This window comes from Aricia agestis, chromosome Z (genome assembly GCF_905147365.1).
Source record: "Aricia agestis chromosome Z, ilAriAges1.1, whole genome shotgun sequence".
Lineage (NCBI taxonomy): Eukaryota > Metazoa > Arthropoda > Insecta > Lepidoptera > Lycaenidae > Aricia > Aricia agestis.
In genome coordinates this window covers 34,349,511-34,368,591 of record NC_056428.1, presented here as the reverse complement: position 1 = coordinate 34,368,591, position 19,081 = coordinate 34,349,511, and the positions used below count along the sequence as shown (strand labels likewise).

At 35.5% G+C, this 19,081-nt stretch overlaps 1 protein-coding gene across 2 annotated transcripts in view; it reads right to left on the bottom strand.

The window, feature by feature from the left end:
* The window catches only part of LOC121739320 (flotillin-1), a 42,499-nt gene extending 25,076 nt beyond the window's left edge, over positions 1 to 17,423 (bottom strand). For both annotated transcript variants that reach the window (XM_042131711.1, XM_042131712.1), the window contains exons 1-6: positions 17,245 to 17,423; positions 15,143 to 15,309; positions 14,331 to 14,510; positions 14,155 to 14,238; positions 11,943 to 12,161; positions 9,555 to 9,715 (exon numbers count right to left, since the gene is read on the bottom strand). In XM_042131711.1, coding sequence (XP_041987645.1) covers positions 9,555 to 9,715; positions 11,943 to 12,161; positions 14,155 to 14,238; positions 14,331 to 14,510; positions 15,143 to 15,309; positions 17,245 to 17,296 — 863 coding nt within the window. In that variant the 5' untranslated portion in view covers positions 17,297 to 17,423. The remainder of the gene's footprint in view (positions 1 to 9,554; positions 9,716 to 11,942; positions 12,162 to 14,154; positions 14,239 to 14,330; positions 14,511 to 15,142; positions 15,310 to 17,244) is intronic.
* Positions 17,424 to 19,081: the final 1,658 nt, after the last annotated feature.

Genomic DNA, 19,081 nt, shown 5'->3' with positions numbered 1-19,081 from the left:
TCCCAGGCACTACAGTATTTGAGGAGTGGTGACTTCGCTCTGAAAAATACTGTATAAATCATCCATAACGGATGTAAAGGCCTAGTTTTTCAATTTGAAATAAATATGCATACTCGGACCAAATAAAGTATTTAAAACTTTTTATTTGGTCTGAGTATACACATTGATTTTATGTTCTATGTTTGATTTCATTTAACATCTCCATCGTGGGTATCGCAGACACAATAGATTTTCAATCATTAATTAATCAAATTCTCAATTGAGTTAACAAGAAATTTAAACTATTGTATGATGGCAGATAGTAAATGATTGTAGATGATAAAAATAATGCTGTGAGTGCTGTGACATTTGAAGTTATTAGATAAATTATAACGATAATATCTGAAGATAGAACTTAGTAAATATTGCTTTCCACAAAAATCTATGAGACTTCCAGTAACACACCTTTATGTGAAAACGATAAACCGACCTAGAAGCTACATTCCACTTTTTATAGCAACAAATCACGCAATCAGTAATTAACAAATTGACTACATTTCATCTGCAGCCATCGATTTTTACATAGACATAGACAAAGCCATCGATTTTTTCTTTTTTTTTTAACCCATCGATCGTGGAATAACGAGACACAATAGCTTATCTATTGTTATCGCGGCCGTATGCGGCCGCTTAGGGCTTCATGAACTAATACACTTCTTGCACAATGTATGTACAATGGCGGACTTAATGCCATATGGCATTTTCTACCAGTCAACCATAGGGTAACAGAGACAAAACTAACATCACAGGTGCTTTCTGTGTAGAAAAAAAAACAAATTCAGATAAAACATGATAAAAAATACTTTATACACTGATTAATATAAGTACCTGGATGACCGAGCTTTGCTCGGTATAGCAAACACTCATTGACTTCGTGTTACTTAATAACTGCTGGTCGTTAAAACAATTAGTTGCTCACAAAATAGTATTATTATTCGCCAATAGATGCCAGGAAGAGTCATTAAAACAGTATTCAATAAAACACGAATAAAATGACATTTTCTGAAAATGATTCCTAGCTAGATCGATTTATCGCCCCCGAAACCCCCTATATACTAAATTTCATGAAAATCGTTGGAGCCGATTCCGAGATTCCAAATATCCGAGATTCGGAATTGGCTCCAACGATTTTTATGAAATTTAGTATATAGGGAGTTTCGGGGGCGATAAATCGATCTAGCTAGGAATCATTTTTATAAAATGTCATTTTATTCGTGTTTTATTGAATATCGAGCATACAGCTAGTATATATATATATATATATATATATATATATATATATATATATATATATATATTTAAATCGCCGAAGACTTGTTGCGTCTTTTCAAAGTCGAACCCTATGGCGTCTACCATTCCCAATGACTTTTTAATTGTTATTCGTGCGAATATAGTTACATTGCTGTCATGTGAATTCTATTGTCGACGAGAAATTTTGTTTACGTACGAAAATTAGATATTCAATTTGAAATAATTCTCGCTGGTTTTTTGCTTCCGTTCTCGATGGAAATCATGTGACACATTGTATATTTTTGTATTCGTTCCATGCATTTAATCGTTTTTCCTACATCCATTTAAATGTATGGTTATATTGATACCGTATATTGTACTATATTAATTCCATGCATTCTACTAATTAAATGACTCCTTACTATATTTGAGATTATATCGGTACCGTATATTATTTTTTTATGTACGCCATAAACTGTTGAGTTTGTTGCTTCCTCCTAACCTTATATGTTATATCGATACATACATAGGTACCTATATAATAAGATCCCAATAAATTCATTGCGTGATGTGGTCTCTGTCTACCCCAATGAGGGACAGGAGTGACGATATGTATGTATAAATAGAGAATCATCCCTCTTTATGAAGTCGATTAAAATGAAATACTTATTTCTATAACTTGGAGTACATAACAGACATTAAAAACAAGTTATCCCTATATTACATAGATTAATTAAATTTTAAATTATAATTAGGTAAGTCCGCTAGGCTAACTAAAAAATATTAAGAATAATTATGATAGATATGATCATTTTATTTCTGTGAGCGTGTTTCTTCTGAACTTAAGTATGAACACAAAATAAAACAATTGTTTCGGTAGTAGGTATTTTTAAGTTTTATTGTTTAAAATCAAGTAGGTACAATAATAAACCCATAGTCATAATAATCAAAGTGTCGGACAGATCAAATACACCGAAATAGGAACATAAAAGTAATTTAAGAAATTAACAATTTTAAGAACGACCAGTTGAGAGAGTAATTTACTGTGACATTGACTATAGTTAACTTGTGTGTGTAAGCAATACTAGTTTTCAATCGTGGCTCTGCCCACGTGACAAGTTGATAAAATTTAACAAATTGAAATTCGTTATTAGCCGTTTAGGCGTTAAAAAAATAAAACAAAAATGCTTAGAAAAATATTAACCTGAAGAATCACATATCAGACATACCTATCAGTACAAAGTTTAAAAAAAAGGCCCTTTAGGCGTCGAAAAGAAAAATAAAAACGTTTAAAAAATTATTAACGTACCTATCAAAAATAAGATAAAACAGTCCAAAATCTCAAAAAATTACACAACTACACAAAAATTACACAACAATATATATACTTTGTTTGTAAATTTAAATTATGGTTATTATCTATAATAGTACCTATTATTTCTGTTTATTTGTTTTGTACAAAAAGAGGACGGTATTTGATTATAATACAAGTTCACAATAATAATAATTTTTTTCGTAAGTAGTTGGTTAACGCGCGCGCGTAAGCAAACACGACGCGACGTTGCGTTCTGTGCTGTGATAGTCATAGTCAATCATGGTTGTCGTGATTGATGTAGATCGTTTCGATCGTTTTTTGTATTGTTTATTGTATCTTCTTCTTCCTAGTCGTATCCTCATGGCTGAGGGACGTGACCACCAAAATTTGCTTTTTGGGATAGGGCTCTCCACTTGTCTCTATTTTTGGCCTGATGAAATGCCTCCTGGAACGTGCAGTCAGCAGCCTTGACAATCGCGTCTGTCCATCGTGTAGCCACTCTGCCTCTGCCTCTTTTCCCCTCTAATTGCCCAGCTAGTATGAGACTCTCAAGATTATTAGGCTCCCGGCGGGCTATGTGGCCAAAAAAGGCAAGTGATCGTTGTAGACAAAGCGTGGACAGGTGGGTGGTAATTTTGAGTTGCTGAAGTATAGACGTGTTGGTCCGGTGTGCGGTCCAAGGGATGCCGAGCATTTTACGCCAGTACCACATTTCAAAAGCGTCAATCTTAGCTCGAGTACGTGCTTTTAGTGTCCATGTCTCGGAGGCATATAAAAATATTGAAAAGATTAGGGAACGCATTAGTGTTATTTTTGTGCTACGATAGATGTTCTTATTCTTCCATATCTTTTCTAAGCGCCCAACCGCAGATTTAGCCATCTGAGCCCGTCGGACAACCTCCCTCTCGCAGTTACCATTGTTGCTAATCAACGATCCCAGGTAGACAAACTCCTCTACGGGTTGGAGATCTTGTAGTAAGGATGTCTTTTGTATTTGGTTCAGCTTATCGACGTACATCAGTTTGGTTTTATTGCGATTGATTTGGAGGCCAAAGTCTCGACTAATCTTTTCGAGCCGCGCTAGAAGTTCAGCAAGTTTCACTTCGCAAGTACTTATAAGCGTGGTGTCGTCAGCGAACCTTAGGTTGTTGAGAAGGTATCCGTTAATTTTAATACCATCCTCCCAATCTTCCAACACTCGACGCATTATATATTCGCCTACGAGGTTGAACAGCTGTGGAGAGAGGATGCAACCCTGTCTGACACCACGCTCTGTAGCAAACGGCTCTGACAGATCATTGTCTAATAACAGATAGATGTTTTGTACCAAAAATATGAGATGATCGGGGACGCCCAACTCTCTCATCACCTCCAGCATTTTGGACCAGACGATGCAGTCAAAGGCCTTAGCGTAATTTACAAAACAGAGTACTATTGGGACATTGAATTCTCTGCTCTTTTCTATCAGCTGACGGATGTTTAGGATTTGTTCTCGGGTACCCCTGCCCTTTACGAATCCCGCCTGCTCTATGGATATCTGTCTAGTTATATAGTGTGCCAATCTGTTGTTTATAACATGGAGAAGAATCTTACTGGCGTGTGAAATTAGTGAGATGGTCCGATAATTTCCACACTTTTTAGTCGACCCTTTCTTATGTAGTGGTATCACGAGAGATTCTGTCCAATCGTCTGGCCACTGTCCTGTTCTCCATACTTTAAGACATATTGAATGCATTACTCTGATTCCACACTTACCCAAGCTCTTAAGCACTTGTGCCTGTATACCATCTCCACCGCAAGCTTTTGTTTTGAGCTTATTTATAGCTGCTTCTACTTCATGGAGAACGATGTCGGGTTCTTTATCTGTAAAATCTAATCTAGTGTCAGGTTCATCAGCGTCATATTTGTACAGGTCTTGGCAGTAGTTCCTCCATCTTGTCATCACTTGGTTCTTGTCTAAAATCAGGTTACCCTTTTCATCTTCTATGTTCCAAGATTTTGATTTTCGTTCAAGTGTGAGAATTTTTACCTTTTGGAACATGTCTCTTGGATGTAGGGTATCAGAGTGTGTTTGTATATCTCTACATATAGAATTGATATATGCATTCTTGTCATGTCTACAGAGACGCTGTACTAGTGAGTCAAGTTCAGAGTATCGCTGTTGTTCTTCCTTTGAACGAATTCCTCCAGTCTTTAGAGCCTTTCTTTGTGCGATTGCCTCCCAAGTGGTCATCCACTCAGATCTAGGGTGTTTTACTTTCCGTCCATTTGTGATTGTTCTAGTTGTCTCTTCTAATGCGGCCTTAAGCTGATTCCATGATGTATTGGCTGAGTCAAATGGGCAATACGTTTCACTGTCCAGTCGAGTTTGTAGTGTGTCCTCAAAAGCTTTCGCTTCTTGTGTTAGAAGAATATTTTTGGATGGTGGAGGCTTTGAAACTACTTTGAGGCGGACTCTGTATTGAGCTATTAACAGCTGATGGTCGCTGCCACAATCTGCACCCGGAAAAGTCTTTGAGAGAGTTACGCACAACTTCCATCTGCTGCTGATTAATATGAAGTCAATCTGATTTTTATGACCTGTTGGCGATCGCCATGTCCATAAGCGTCTTGGATGTTGTTTATATGCCGTGTTAGTTACGAATAGTCCTTTTTCAATGCAAAACTCTAACAACATCTCACCTCGACTGTGGCGGGCTCCTAAGCCGTATTCCCCAATAATTTTCTTTAGGTGTTGATCATTATCAGTGTGCCCTATCTTAGCATTAAAGTCTCCCAGGATGATAGTACATTCCTTCTTTGGTAACGCTTTGCAGGTTAATTCTAGCTCGTGGTAAAATTCCTCCATCTCTTCTTCGGTGGCTGCAGTGGTCGGCGCATAGACCTGTACAAAGTTAATTGGGTGTGGATGGGCTGAAATTTTTAAGGATATAATTCTATTGTTGATGCTATTATACCCCAATACCTTGTCTCGTAGCCAGCTAGCAACTATGAAGCCCACACCACTAAAACTATTGTCTTGCCTGTCAGAGTAGATTACCATATTTCCTTCAGGTGTGATGTGGTATCCGTTATCTTTGACATGGGTCTCACTCAATCCTAGTATAGCCAGATTATAGCGCTCCATCTCCGCTTCAACAACTTCGATTTTTCCTGGCCTTAAAAGTCCACGGACATTCCAGGTTCCTATTGTTATTGCCCTTCCCTTGGGTGTTAGTTTGCTAGAGTAAGATGTTATGTTTCCAACTGCAGCCGGTAGCCAATTTCACACCAGTCGGCCCGGAACCAAGCTGGCGCCGAGCGTTAGTCGGGTCGCATGACATCATATTATCTCTGGTGGCGTTCTTAATCATGGTGGTTTTCTTGGGATTATAGTCGCGGTAGTTTCCCGTTGCTTTCCGCGCTAGACTTTTTGAGGGTATTTAGTCCTCAAGGCCACTACTGCCTACGAGTCAGGTTATCATATCCGCCGCCTGAGACTCGGCGTTGTTACTCGTTTAGCACCACCCGGGGGACACGTGTAGGGTAGTAAAAGGTAATTCCTACGGACGCGAGTAACCACCGCCCCCGTTTATTGTATCAAGTTTGATTAATTTTAAACATTGATTTGATTTGTAATCTAATTTTAATTGCCTGAAATGTAAAATCAGCGATATGCGATCAGTAGTTGGGAAAGGGTCCGGTGGCTTTAACACAGGTTATACTGTAACCTAGCTAAGCTGCCGGTTGCGATCTTAACATTCTAATATAAAAAACCATTGAAAATAAAATAATTTGCATGTTGTAATTGTCTAGATTAAGGTTTTTATGTTATCGAGCTGAATAAAAGTACATTATTATTATTATTATTATAAGTATGCCATCACAGTTACTATAAATCTTGTCAAGGGTGTCGATTTATGAATGAAGAAAGTCAAGATTTAAAAAAAATCTCAGAACACTGTACAGTGTACAGCCTAGCCCATGACCCGGTAACCACTTGACGTTGAGTTTCGATGCACTTGTTTGGGCTATTTTCTCATTACCGTGGCTTTCTAATAGCGAAAGAATTATTTAAATTGGTTCAGTAGTTTCGTAACTCGTAAGTTAAATAGCAATAAGCAAACGATTAAATATTTCGTCTCTACAATATTAGTAAGTAAAGATATTTAATAATACATTAGTCCCAACCCAATTCGCAGTCTAAACTCAGTCACTGATGGGCTTTTGTTTAAAATATACAATAGGTAAGTACTTATCAAAGAAAATCATATACGTAGGTATGTAGGTAGGGACATAGTAATTAATACAATCGATCCAAAATACTTTTAGACAGGTAAGTATATAAACAGTTCAACAACAAACAGGACACTGGACGTCAGGATAATGATCGTAAATTGCATATTTATTTGTAAATAAATATGCTGCACCAGAAAAATGAAGATTTATAAAGCGATTTTATGTTCTTTCGTTTCATAGGTAGAACCAAATTATTTGTAATAATATTGATATTATTCTTGGTCGTTGCACCACAATTAAAACATTTTTTTTGTATTACAAAATGGGTCGACGGCCAAGGCCATTTTATTTTGTCTTTAAAATAGTTTTTAAAATCACTTCTTTTAAAAAAAACGATCTACATCAATCACGACAACCATTGACACGACAATCTAACACTGAAAGAATTTTTCAAATCGGACCAGTAGTTCCTGAGATAAGCGCGTTCAAATAAGCCCTTTCAAATAATTTCCCTCCGTTTTTTCCACATTTTCCTCTATTTCTTCGCTTCTATTATTCTTAGCGTGATAAAATCTTGCTTATAGCCTTCCTCGATAAATGGGCTATCTAACACTGAAAGAATTTTTCAAATCGGACTAGTAGTTCCTGAGATTAACGCGTTCAAACAAACAAACAACCTCTCCTGCTTTATAATATTGAAGTGTAGATAACATTTTTACTACTTTTCTTACTATTCTACTACTATTTTTCGAAAATGTGTCAAATAACTACCTAATTGTAATATCGACATTGCATCGATTCGATATATTTGTTCCTGTTTTCCTGAAATACAGTTACAGATTTGATCATTATTCTGAATGATCGTCATTATGTTTTTAGGGCTATTCAGGAAAAAGACGTTCAGGAAAATGAGGAATTCACTAAATTCGTTTATAATTAAGTATTGATATAAAGAAAATTATTAAGAACTTATAAATGTTGCGGGCCTTTATAACTTGGTATAAAAAAAGTAGTGAAAAACAGACAAATGTTGGCACAGTCGAGAAATGTAAATGACGTCTTATTTGGAAATTTTTGTAGAACGTATTTCAAAGAGAGAGAGCGAGCATAAAACGAAGACATCTATCCACACCAAAGCACTGCGATCAAATAAAGTGAGCCAGCAGATTTTATCGCAAAATAGGTTTCAACCCGTCACGTTGAGTATATCGGCAAGGCATTCAAAACAAACAATGCGCAGGACAATGACGCGAATTTTATGAACATTTTAAAAATATAATTTTTAGTTATTTAATGTAAGTTGATGTGTTATTTGTTGGTATCGGATTCTTCTCTTCTTTATCTTCAAATTAACATTAAATTTTTAATCCTTTCTAGCTCATTTTTTTTATAAATAATAAATTGTAAGCGGCAGTATCGAAACGACACGCAAAAATTTCATAATTTGGTACTTTTTTTTATAATAACTTTTGAAATATTAACTCTACTTTCAAATAGTTTTAGCAGCATTTTTGTAAGTTAATTAGACATTGAAATGTGTAATGTTACATCGAATTTACGAAGGCGTTGTGAACCCAACTTTGAAGACATGAATTTAGTCTCTCTCAAATATTCGCCCCACTACACAATATTTATACCACAAGCGTCATTACGTCCGCGCTGGCCGGCAAAAAATATAAACAAAAACATGCCCTTGCATGTCGCGTGCGAACTCCGCCCCCTCGCCTCTGTCACCCCCGCGTCTCCTCTGGGACGATGTCGGTTTGTGGGACGTAATTAAATCACACATTAGAATTGATAAAAACTTTATTATATACAGGAATCCACATTATCGGCGTGTTATACGTAAACAAAGTATCGAATATACGCCACCGATATACGGCGCACAGTAGCGACCTCCAAAATTCGCGCGCCAAATAGCGGAACTAAGAAATACGCCGAAAAGCACTCCGGTGACAAAACAACGTCCATGCCAATATTTCACCCAGCCATTGTACTAACCTTAACACTACTTCTGGCTGAATTTGAGAGATGGTCAATCTTGCGTCCGTATACAGGATGCAACAAGTCAGTCGGACGCAATATCATCGGTAAAAACCGCCATGTAGGACGCAATATCAACTCCGGGGTGGAAATATATATATATATATATATATATATATATATATATATATATATATATATATATATATATATATATACAAGAATTTCAAAATTTCAAATAATATTCGTCTCAAAAGACAATAATAACGTTCTCAGACCATCCATAAGGTATGAATATAGTCAAGAACTTTACAGTACAATGATGCAGTGGTTCTCAAACATTAATTAAGTAATTTATCACGGATTTTGCACTAAAAATAGAGTGGCATTGTTTTGTAAGTAATAAAATACAGTAGTACAGGGATGGCGAACCAATGCATAGCGAACAATAGCATCAACGTTCGGAAAGTGTTTGAAAAAAACTTATTCTGAATTTAAAAAAAAATGGCACGCGTGCCACCAGTGGCACGTGTTATAAAGCACGCTACAGAGCACAGACTAGTATCAAAATTATTTTTCGACAATAAAGGTTATAGATTCACCTCTGCATAGTGAGCACCAAATTAGTGAAATTTTTAAATACGCACTTAATTACAAAAAAAAAATTTATAGCATGTTTATGACTTTCTTCAAAAATATTTCTTCAGAAAAGGGCACGTTGATACGAAAAGGTTTTTCATCCCTGGTAACATTTAAGCAGAGTATTTACCTGCGTACTGTAGCTTCAAGTTCCTTCTCTTTGCGTTGCACCTCCCACTTCTGTACGTTGATCTCCTGTGTCCGCTCCACTACGGCTATTTGCATCTGTTCCTCCTTGATGCGCTGCTTCGTTTTGGCCGCTTGCAACTCGTACGCCATCTCGGCTTCGGCCTGGAAATTATTATAATGATAATATATTTGTAGCTAGATGACCCGAAATTCATTTATCGTGTCCTTTCCAGTATCCTACGTCTTTTCCCGTCTTCAAAAGTGTAATCATACTATTTAATCTAAGTCGGTTCAGTGGTTTAGTGTTTGTCTGTCTGTTATTCTTCACGCAGTAACTGACAGACATACACTTCCGCATTTATTATATTAATAAGGATATATGCCTATGAGGGAAACCACGTAAGTCGATACTACATAATATTAAATGTTAAAAATGAATTTTGACGCAACGGAGTTACGGCGGCGTTATCTTGTAAAAATTACTTGTTTAACTCTCGTTCTTCGAATTAAAAAACGAGAAAGCATAATTTCATAAACAAATATGACATAATATTACATTCTACCAACGGACACGGCAGCCCCTACTGTAGAAGTTAGAGGGGGGGGGGACACATTTTACCACTTTGGAAGAGTCTCCCTCTCTCGAAAACTATTCAGATTAGAAAAAATGATATTAGCATATGATGTTAGCAACCTTAATATGATTTTTGAAGACCTATCCATAGACACCCCACACGCATAGGTCAGATGATTTTTTTTTGTTTCAGTTGTAAGTTGTAACATATATATACTATACTTACGGCCGTTCCCAATATTTGATCTATCTCTGGTTTTGCCCTACTATAGATAGGAATAGCTCTCATCAGACATTAGAGATATATATTTTATGACAATTCAATGTTAGCTGCGATCGGTCGTATGTCAAACCAATGATAGATTGAATATTGGGAACGGCCGTTAGATGGGGACCCGTAAAATTTTTAATAATTTTTCCATTTTTGTATCAAAATGTTAATGCGGTTCACAGACTACATCTACTCACCAAGTTTCAATAGTATAGCTCTTATAGTTTCGGAGAAAAGTGGCTGTGACATACGGACGGACAGACAGACAGACATGACGAATCTATAAGGGTTCCATTTTTTGCCATTTGGCTACGGAACCCTAAAAAAGGAGTTCTTAATTTTTTTATGTTATAAAATATTAGTTATTCACTTCATTCACGTCTTCAGTGACCGAAGGAAAAACTTGAGTTTTGTGTCTGTAACACTATTAAAATGTAGAATATTTAGAGATGAAACCAGTTTATATAAACGTATTTTGGCAGTTAGCTCTAAATACACTTTAGAGCGACTGCAATCCACTCAAACAAAAGGTCAGAGACTACGAGCCCCAAGTGATGATGTAATACCATTTAACTTTTATTGTTTTGGACGACCTAATTTGTAGACGTAAGTGAACGAAGTTGAATGAACTGGATAACTATCATTTTATAACATAAAGGTTTTTACTCATTTTTAGGGTTCCGTACCCAAAGGGTAAAAACAGGACCCTATTACTAAGACTTCGTTGTCTGTCCGTCTGTCTGTCTGTCTCCAGGCTGTAACGGTAATAGCTAGAGAGTGGAAATTTTCATAGATTATGTATACATAATAATTTTATTTTGTTTTTAGTATTTGTTGTTATAGCGGCAACAGATATATCTGTTGCCGCTATAACAACAAATACTAAAAACAAAATAAAATTAATATTTAAGGGGGCTCCCTTACAACAAACGTGATTTTTTTGGTAGGTAGGTACTTGAATTTTCTCAAAGTACTTAGTTATATGTGTACTATAATATTAAAATAAAATAAAAAATTAGGCCAAAATTGTGTTTTTGGTATAGGAGCCCTATACAAAAAACACAATTTTGGCTGGTATATTGTACGGTATATATAATGGTACGGAACCCTTCGTGCGCGAGTCTGACTCGCACTTGGCCGATTATTTCTCTTTAATTTGAACAAACCTTGTAATTAATCATCTGGCTATACATAAAATCCTTTTATTTTTATTTTAAATTAATTTTCCCGGTCTTAAAACCTCCATTTACCAACGAAAATTTTCAAATTGTTAGTTATCTTTATCTACATATACATCTTCATATTTTGTCTTTCTGTTTATTAAATACATGGAAGTATATTTTGTTTTGGTTAATGTATACGATATAATTATTTGTGAATGTTGCCTGCAACATTGTGTTGTGAAATATTCGTTTACCCCTGGATGGAAACCATAATATAATATGTTTTCAATTGACTAGGGGCCTGATTACACCTACCAAGTAGAGAGCACTGTCTCGCTCGACTCGGTCGGTGTGATCAAGACCTTTAAAACAAAAACTTACCTTTTTCGTTTGCACCTCGACATCGTAAGCGGCCTTTTTCAATTCGAAGTCCCGTTGGGCTTTGGATATTTCGGTGTCGTTGAGGAACTTGGCTGCCATTCTCTGTTCCTCTGCCATCGCCTCCTTGATCCGCGCCTCCGCTTGTGCCTCAGCCTCTCCAATTCTCGCGTCTCGTTTCACTTCTGCCGTTCGAGCCATACCGAGGGCTTTGAGGTAACCCTGAAATGAAATATACTCTTAGACGTGCTTATATATATTGTACACTTATATTATGAAGCTGAAGAGTTTGGTGCTAATTTCAGCAAATACTGGTTAAAATAAAATAAAATTATTCATAGTCTTTCTCGATAAATGTATCGAGGAAGGCTAGGCTTAGGTATAACATCACGCTGCGACTAATGCGAAGCCCAAGACCAAGCGAAGAATCATTCGAAAATGCGGAAAAAACGGGGAAATTGTTCATTTCTTTTACTATACAGTGTTATACGCCGGCGAAGTCCCGGCTAGCACCTAGTTTAAGTTCATTATAACAATAAACATAGGTAAGTACTTGCTAATACTTTGTTTATATTTTCTAAGGGTTTTACAAAATAAGTTTTTTAGGGTGCCGTACCCAAAGGGTGAAAACGGGACCCTGTTCATGAGACTTCGATGTCTGTCTGTCCGTCTGTCTGCCTGTTTGTCTGTCTCCAGGCTGTATCTCAAGAACGGCTATAGCTAGAGTTCTGAAATTTTCACAGATTGTGTATATCTGTTGCCGCTATAACAACAAATACTAAAATCAAAATAAAATACAACAAACGGGATTTTTTTGGCCTTTTTTGCTCGATATCAATAATGGCAACAGGTGGGCACTTGATGTTTTCACAAAGGCCTTAATTATATTATGTCTACTTCAATATTTAAGAATAATATTAAAATAAAAAATTAAGGGGTGCTCCCATACAAAGACACAATTTTTCGCCTAATTTTCCCCTATAACGGTACGGAACCCTTGGTTTGCGAGTCCGACTCGCACTTGGCCGATTATTTGCAAGATGTTCTGACTCTGTTTTACTACTTTCAATTTACGTTAGTATTATGTAAGAAAACTTTAAAAAGAAAATGATAACGCAGCTCACAGAGATCTTGTTTGAGAGCTCTTCAATGAAGTACACTGCATAGAGATAAGAAACTATTGAAATAAAAACGTATTACGTACGAGCTATAATGATTATGAAAAAAGTATTTTGAGCAAATTTAGGTTTTATCAATGCCTTTTTAGATATTAAAAAATATTAAAGAAAAGACAGCAAACTTCCAAGATCCAAGCAAAAATGTATCTAAAACAAGGTTTTTTGTAAAAAAAAAAAATGTTTTCAGTAATCGTGTTTTCGTCTTGAGCATTTAATCTTCATGAACTGAAGTTACTTGTGTAAAAAAATCTGTTTTCTAGACCTTACAGATTTTGAGATCTATGTTTAAGTATGTAGTCAAGTTAGGGTCAGGTGCATTCTTAAGGACTACTTGCACCATTTAACAGAACCCATACTAGTATTATAAATGCGAATGTGTGTCTGTCTATCTATTGCCTCTTCACGCCTAAACCACTAAACCGATTTCGCTGAAATTTACTTTTCATCCCGGAAATATGTTCGGCGATCGCGAGATAAAAGAATTTTTGCGCAACGGAGCTGCGGGCGTAGTCACCTAGCACAGTAGACAGAATTATAGAGTATACCGACTTACGGCCGTTCCCAATATATTTTGTTCTATCTCTGGTTTTGCCCTACTAGAGATAGGAATAGCTCACAATTGACATAAAATATGTCTCTAATGTCTAATCTGAGCTATTCCTATCTCTAGTAGGGCAAAACCAGAGATAGATCAAATATTGGGAACGGCCATTAGAACTGAGGTTGAAATTTTTAAGTTTGACGTATCATGACAAAAGTCGTCGCTAGGGTCGTAACCTACAAATTTAGTTGTTGTTTATATTTTGGCACATGCAAAGAAAACTGTCAGATTTCAATTTCAAAATGTTCATTTTAAAAATAAATTATATCAGCCAGCGCTCCAGCCCTTAACTTATCCTGGCGAAACCCGAAAGAAATGGCAGGTATTATTGTGTAATAATACCTGCCATTTCTTCTCTTCCTCTGTATCTTAGCAGTCGAAGTACTGGTAGTCTATTGTGCACCTAGTATGTAAATATAGCTTTAAGATTACGTACCTCATCATCTCTTATGTCTTTCAGTGTGTATGACACAACTGTAATGCCCATATTGATCAAGTCACTTGAAGCAACTTCAAATACCTGAAAATAGATCACTTATTCTTAGTAAATATAGTTATAAAACATTGGCACAATAATAAAAACAAAAACAGGTAAAGTGAAAAATGCTGTACCTTTTTGGAGAAGATTTTTCTGTCTTTGTAAATCTCTTCTACAGTCATAGAGCCCATTATTGCTCGTTGATGACCTTCAAGGGTAACAAGGGCTATGTGCTGTATCTCCTGCTCCGACTTGCCCAGAAACTGTTCACAGGCCGACAACAACATTTCTGCATTCTGACCTTGTATTTTGACCTAAAATTTTTAATGCACATTTACAATAAGATAGACAGTTAAGCAAAGATAATGCTAGTAAATATAGTAAGGCAAATTACAATATTTTATGTTAATCCAATGGACACACCTTACATACACATTACACACCCAAAAATATTTACACCTGGCTATAATATGCTCATCCAAAGACAATCTTTTACTGTTATGTTGGGAAATTTACTAGACAGACAAAAATATGTATTATTCATAAGCGTGGAGTGAATATTTTTAACCGACTTAAAAAAAGGAGGTTATCAATTCGACGTGTATGTATGTAATATTTCCAGAACTGCCCAGTTTTCTTGTATTATGTTAGTCTATATCAGCGTCAGAACAAATGTGTTCAACTTATTGAATGCTGCTAATTACATCAAAATCAGTTTAGTAGTTTTAGAGATAGGGAATTTTAATTCTCAATCACATACAATTTTGAAGTCGGTTTTATCTTTTAAAATACTAATTTATTAATAAGGGCCTTTCTATGTTTTACTTAGTGGAATGCAGTGCTTACACTGTGGCTGGTATGTTAAGTGAATACTTTAAAAGCCTTTTTGGCAAATGTGGCTGGCCCTATGCAAAGTGGTAAAAAAAGAATAATGTTTAAAAATCACCTGCGCTATTCCAGTGACAGAGATTGGTACACCCTGACTTGTGTACACAGTGGGTGACTCCACTTGCAAGGTCATGGTGTTTAGCGATATTCTCTGAACCCGCTGCACTGCCGGCCACACAAATGCCCGTCCTCCTGGCACGAGTAGTGGCTTTGAGTAGCAGCATCCTGGAAGTATTATTGTATCCATGAGACATCAAACTTATTATGTATGAGTTGGCAATTAATTTACAAATGAAGACATGAGTGGAATAAGTGGGCAACTAATATTTTGCAACATAATAGCAATCAGTCATTTTTTCCCATATAATTTGAACAAACTTTGTAATCTACTTCGTCTAGCTTAGGGGTTCCCAAACTTTGTCTGCATGCGGCACAGTTACACGTCACAACTCACAAAATTCTGTCACGGTGCCCCGCTCTACCTGATTTACATCGATGGGTTAAGCAGGTAAATGATAATAAACAAATATCATCTGCCTGCTTTGCATAAGCAATAGGTATTATAATTTTATTTTACAATATTGCGGGTTTTGGATAATGATGGAACTCATGGAAAGATCGACTCATGGCGCACCAGGGCGAAGCAGCGCACATATTGGGAATCCCTGATCTAGCTTATATATCAAGCTATACATAGAATCTGGATCTTCTTGATTTCAAATAATTTTCTGAGTTGTAAAGCCTCCAGGTACACAAAAATCGTCAGTTTTCAAATTGTTAATTACCCAATTCATCCACGCTTGTCTTCAAATGTATTTTGTCATGTTATTAACATTAAAAACAATGGTGTAGCAAAATTGCAATTTGACATTTAAATTTTATTTTCTAATATAAAATTCTTGTCACAATGTTTATGTGAGAACTCCTCCAAAATGGCTCATCCGATTATAATGAGATTTCGTATGTACATTTGTTAGGTCAGGCATAATAAAATAGTTTGATACTAGAAATCATTTATATATGGCAAAACAATGTTTGCCGGGTCAGCTAGTTTGTTATAAATGGAACAAAGAATATACGGGCATATAGGTAGTAGGTAGGCCTTTGCCCAGCAATGGGACAGTTTAGACTCATAATAATAATAATAATAATAAAGTAGGTACTGTACCTGACATACTGAAAATTTTTAACAATTGCTTTATAATACACCATTTCTTACAAATATTAATTTTGTACAAGTTTCAATATGATATTGCACTAAAATTTTGAGTATTATATTTATTTGTTTTTGTAATAAAATTTCGCTAGACCAGAATGGAGCAATGAAAAACCCTCAATTTCAAAAATTACAAGAGAGTAAGTAAACACTTACAATAATACGCAGAAAGACAAACACGCAATAGTTGTTTTTTTTATGTAAGACATATTATGTATTACATGTCCTACTTCGCTAAGCATTAATCTTAAACTTTTCTTTTGTTTTCTTTTGTTTACAAAGCATTGTTTGTTACATGTTTTTTTACATTTGGACCATACTGATGAGACTGCTGACCAAGTTTGATGAAATTTGGCACAGATTACATTATAAAGAAGCATGTAGGGCATAGGCTGCTCTATATGAATTGTGTCATGTCTTTGCTCCTGCAAGACTTTTCTAGCACATATAAGTCACAGGAAAAGTATAAGATATTTAAATATGACTAAAAACTAAAAATCACAGTTAATAAGCTATTGTCACCACATCATTACATATAAGCACAAGGTTGATTTTAAATTCATTGAAAACTATAAGATCCAAATAATTGCCTTCTACAGTAGTAGGTAAGTAAGTACTATAGTAGGTATGTTTGTAAAATAATAATACCAAAGTCTTTATAATATACTCATTAGATACATTAAAACATTATTTTTAAAACTGCAAAACCTCTACAATCACTGAAACATCATCAAGATAAAACAATTTTATGAGCAGCTTGGCTTGCTAACATTAAATGTGCAAAAAATATAGATTCGCAAGGCCTTGTGTGAAAAATCTTTTAGAACAAAATCAAGCAAAGACAATAAAATGCTTAGCAAGAATAAAATAATAGATTACATCACGGGAAAACCTATATTATTACAAAAACAGCGTTTTTAAATAAATAAATAAGAGCAACTTACCTGATACAACAAGCGCCTCATTTGGCCCGCAAGTAACAAAACCCCATGTCATTTTAAATGAAATTTATTATTTTATTTTGAAATAAAACTATTTAATAACGATAAATAGAATTAAATTGTATTTAATTTCAATTCAAAACAAAAATTGGCTACGCTATAATGGAGGGGCAGGCCTTAACTTTTTTTTTAGTGTTGCCCTAAATTGACAGTGGAATGCATGATGTCATCGTGCACAGATAACAAAAAGTATAAAGATTCGATTTTTAGCTAATCGGTAAATATCATAAATATTATGACAATAATGATCTATGCACAAGTACCTATTCTTAAAAGCATGCAAAAAAGCAACAAAATATTAATCTGTAATTTCACAACTGCTAATAAAATATTAACTACGTAAACTACTACCACGGACATTCTTACCACGGACGCGCAACACGCATTTCGTGCGCTCCCGAAATTAAAATAATTTTACATATAAACAATAGCTTATGAACCATAGTATCGTGTTACAATTAGTAATTATTTAATTTTTTACTAAATTACAGTGCACAAATTCACTGAATTAATTTCAGTGTCTTATAGTGAAAGTGAAAAGGACGCCTAGTGCCTACTGTAAACAACGCGCAACGCGCCATTTTGAATAAGTGCTAATTACTATAAAACTGACTACTATAAAAAGTGATTATTATAGTGATAAAAATATCAAGACATATATAAATATTAACAATGATTGCATAAATACCTGATACCGCCGACTTTAAACTCCTAACAATTTTTCCACAATTTCAACAATAAACTCAACCCCTACTATTTTCAAGATGGAAAATCTCCAAAATACTATCGACAACTTGGCTACAGCATTTAAAACAAGCATGGACGGTTTCCAGAGAGATTTGGCCCAGGTAACGACCACAGTACCTGACACCAGCTCTGCAGTCTGCACCTCGCATAGCCATAGAATTCCAGTGCTTCAGGTCTTTTATTATGAGTGCACTGCAAAAGCTACCATCCCAAGTGGCACTATTGAGTAGACTTCATAAAGGAGCAAATGCGAAGTAGAAGGAAAATGCTCCTGCTTCATGGGATTCCAGAGGACAGCAAGGAGGATTCTTCATCAGTTGTATTGGCAAATATCTCCTCAAAGTTGAACATCAGAGCTCTGGACTCCTCATGCATCAAACGTAGTCACAGGATTGGAAAAATTAAGGATGGTGTGCCCAGACCAATTCTCTTTAAACTCCATGATATCCAAACAAGAGAGTCCATCTGGTTTGCAAAAACACAATTAAAAGGCTCGGGAATAATTATGTCCGAGTTCCTTAACAAAGGCAGGCACGAAGCCTTTATTACTGCAAGGAATTTATTTGGCGTTTCTAACTGCTGGACCAGAAATGGTATCATCTTCATATCTGCTCCAGATGGCACACGTCATAAAATCACAACCCTAGAGGAACTGCAAGCTATTCCAAAAGGAAAAAATTACCAGCAACAACCTGACAGCGCCTCCAATGTTCCTCCACCTGCTCCAGCCCAAGACAATAAGAGACCTAAAATAATTATAAAACAAAAGCAATGTGATTAACTGTAAACTATAGATTCTTATAAGTTTAAAAAGCAAATATTTTTATACAACATATTATTGCTATTAAGTGCAACTATTTCATTGTGTTTTAACTTAAAAATATTATGTTAGGCACAGTCTTAGTGTTTTCATTCAAAAATACTTTAAAATAATCATTTAAATACTATGTAACTAAGTTCTTGTCTGCTATGTAAAAACTAGGCCTTTACATCCGTTGTGGATGATTTATACAGTATTTTTCAGAGCGAAGTA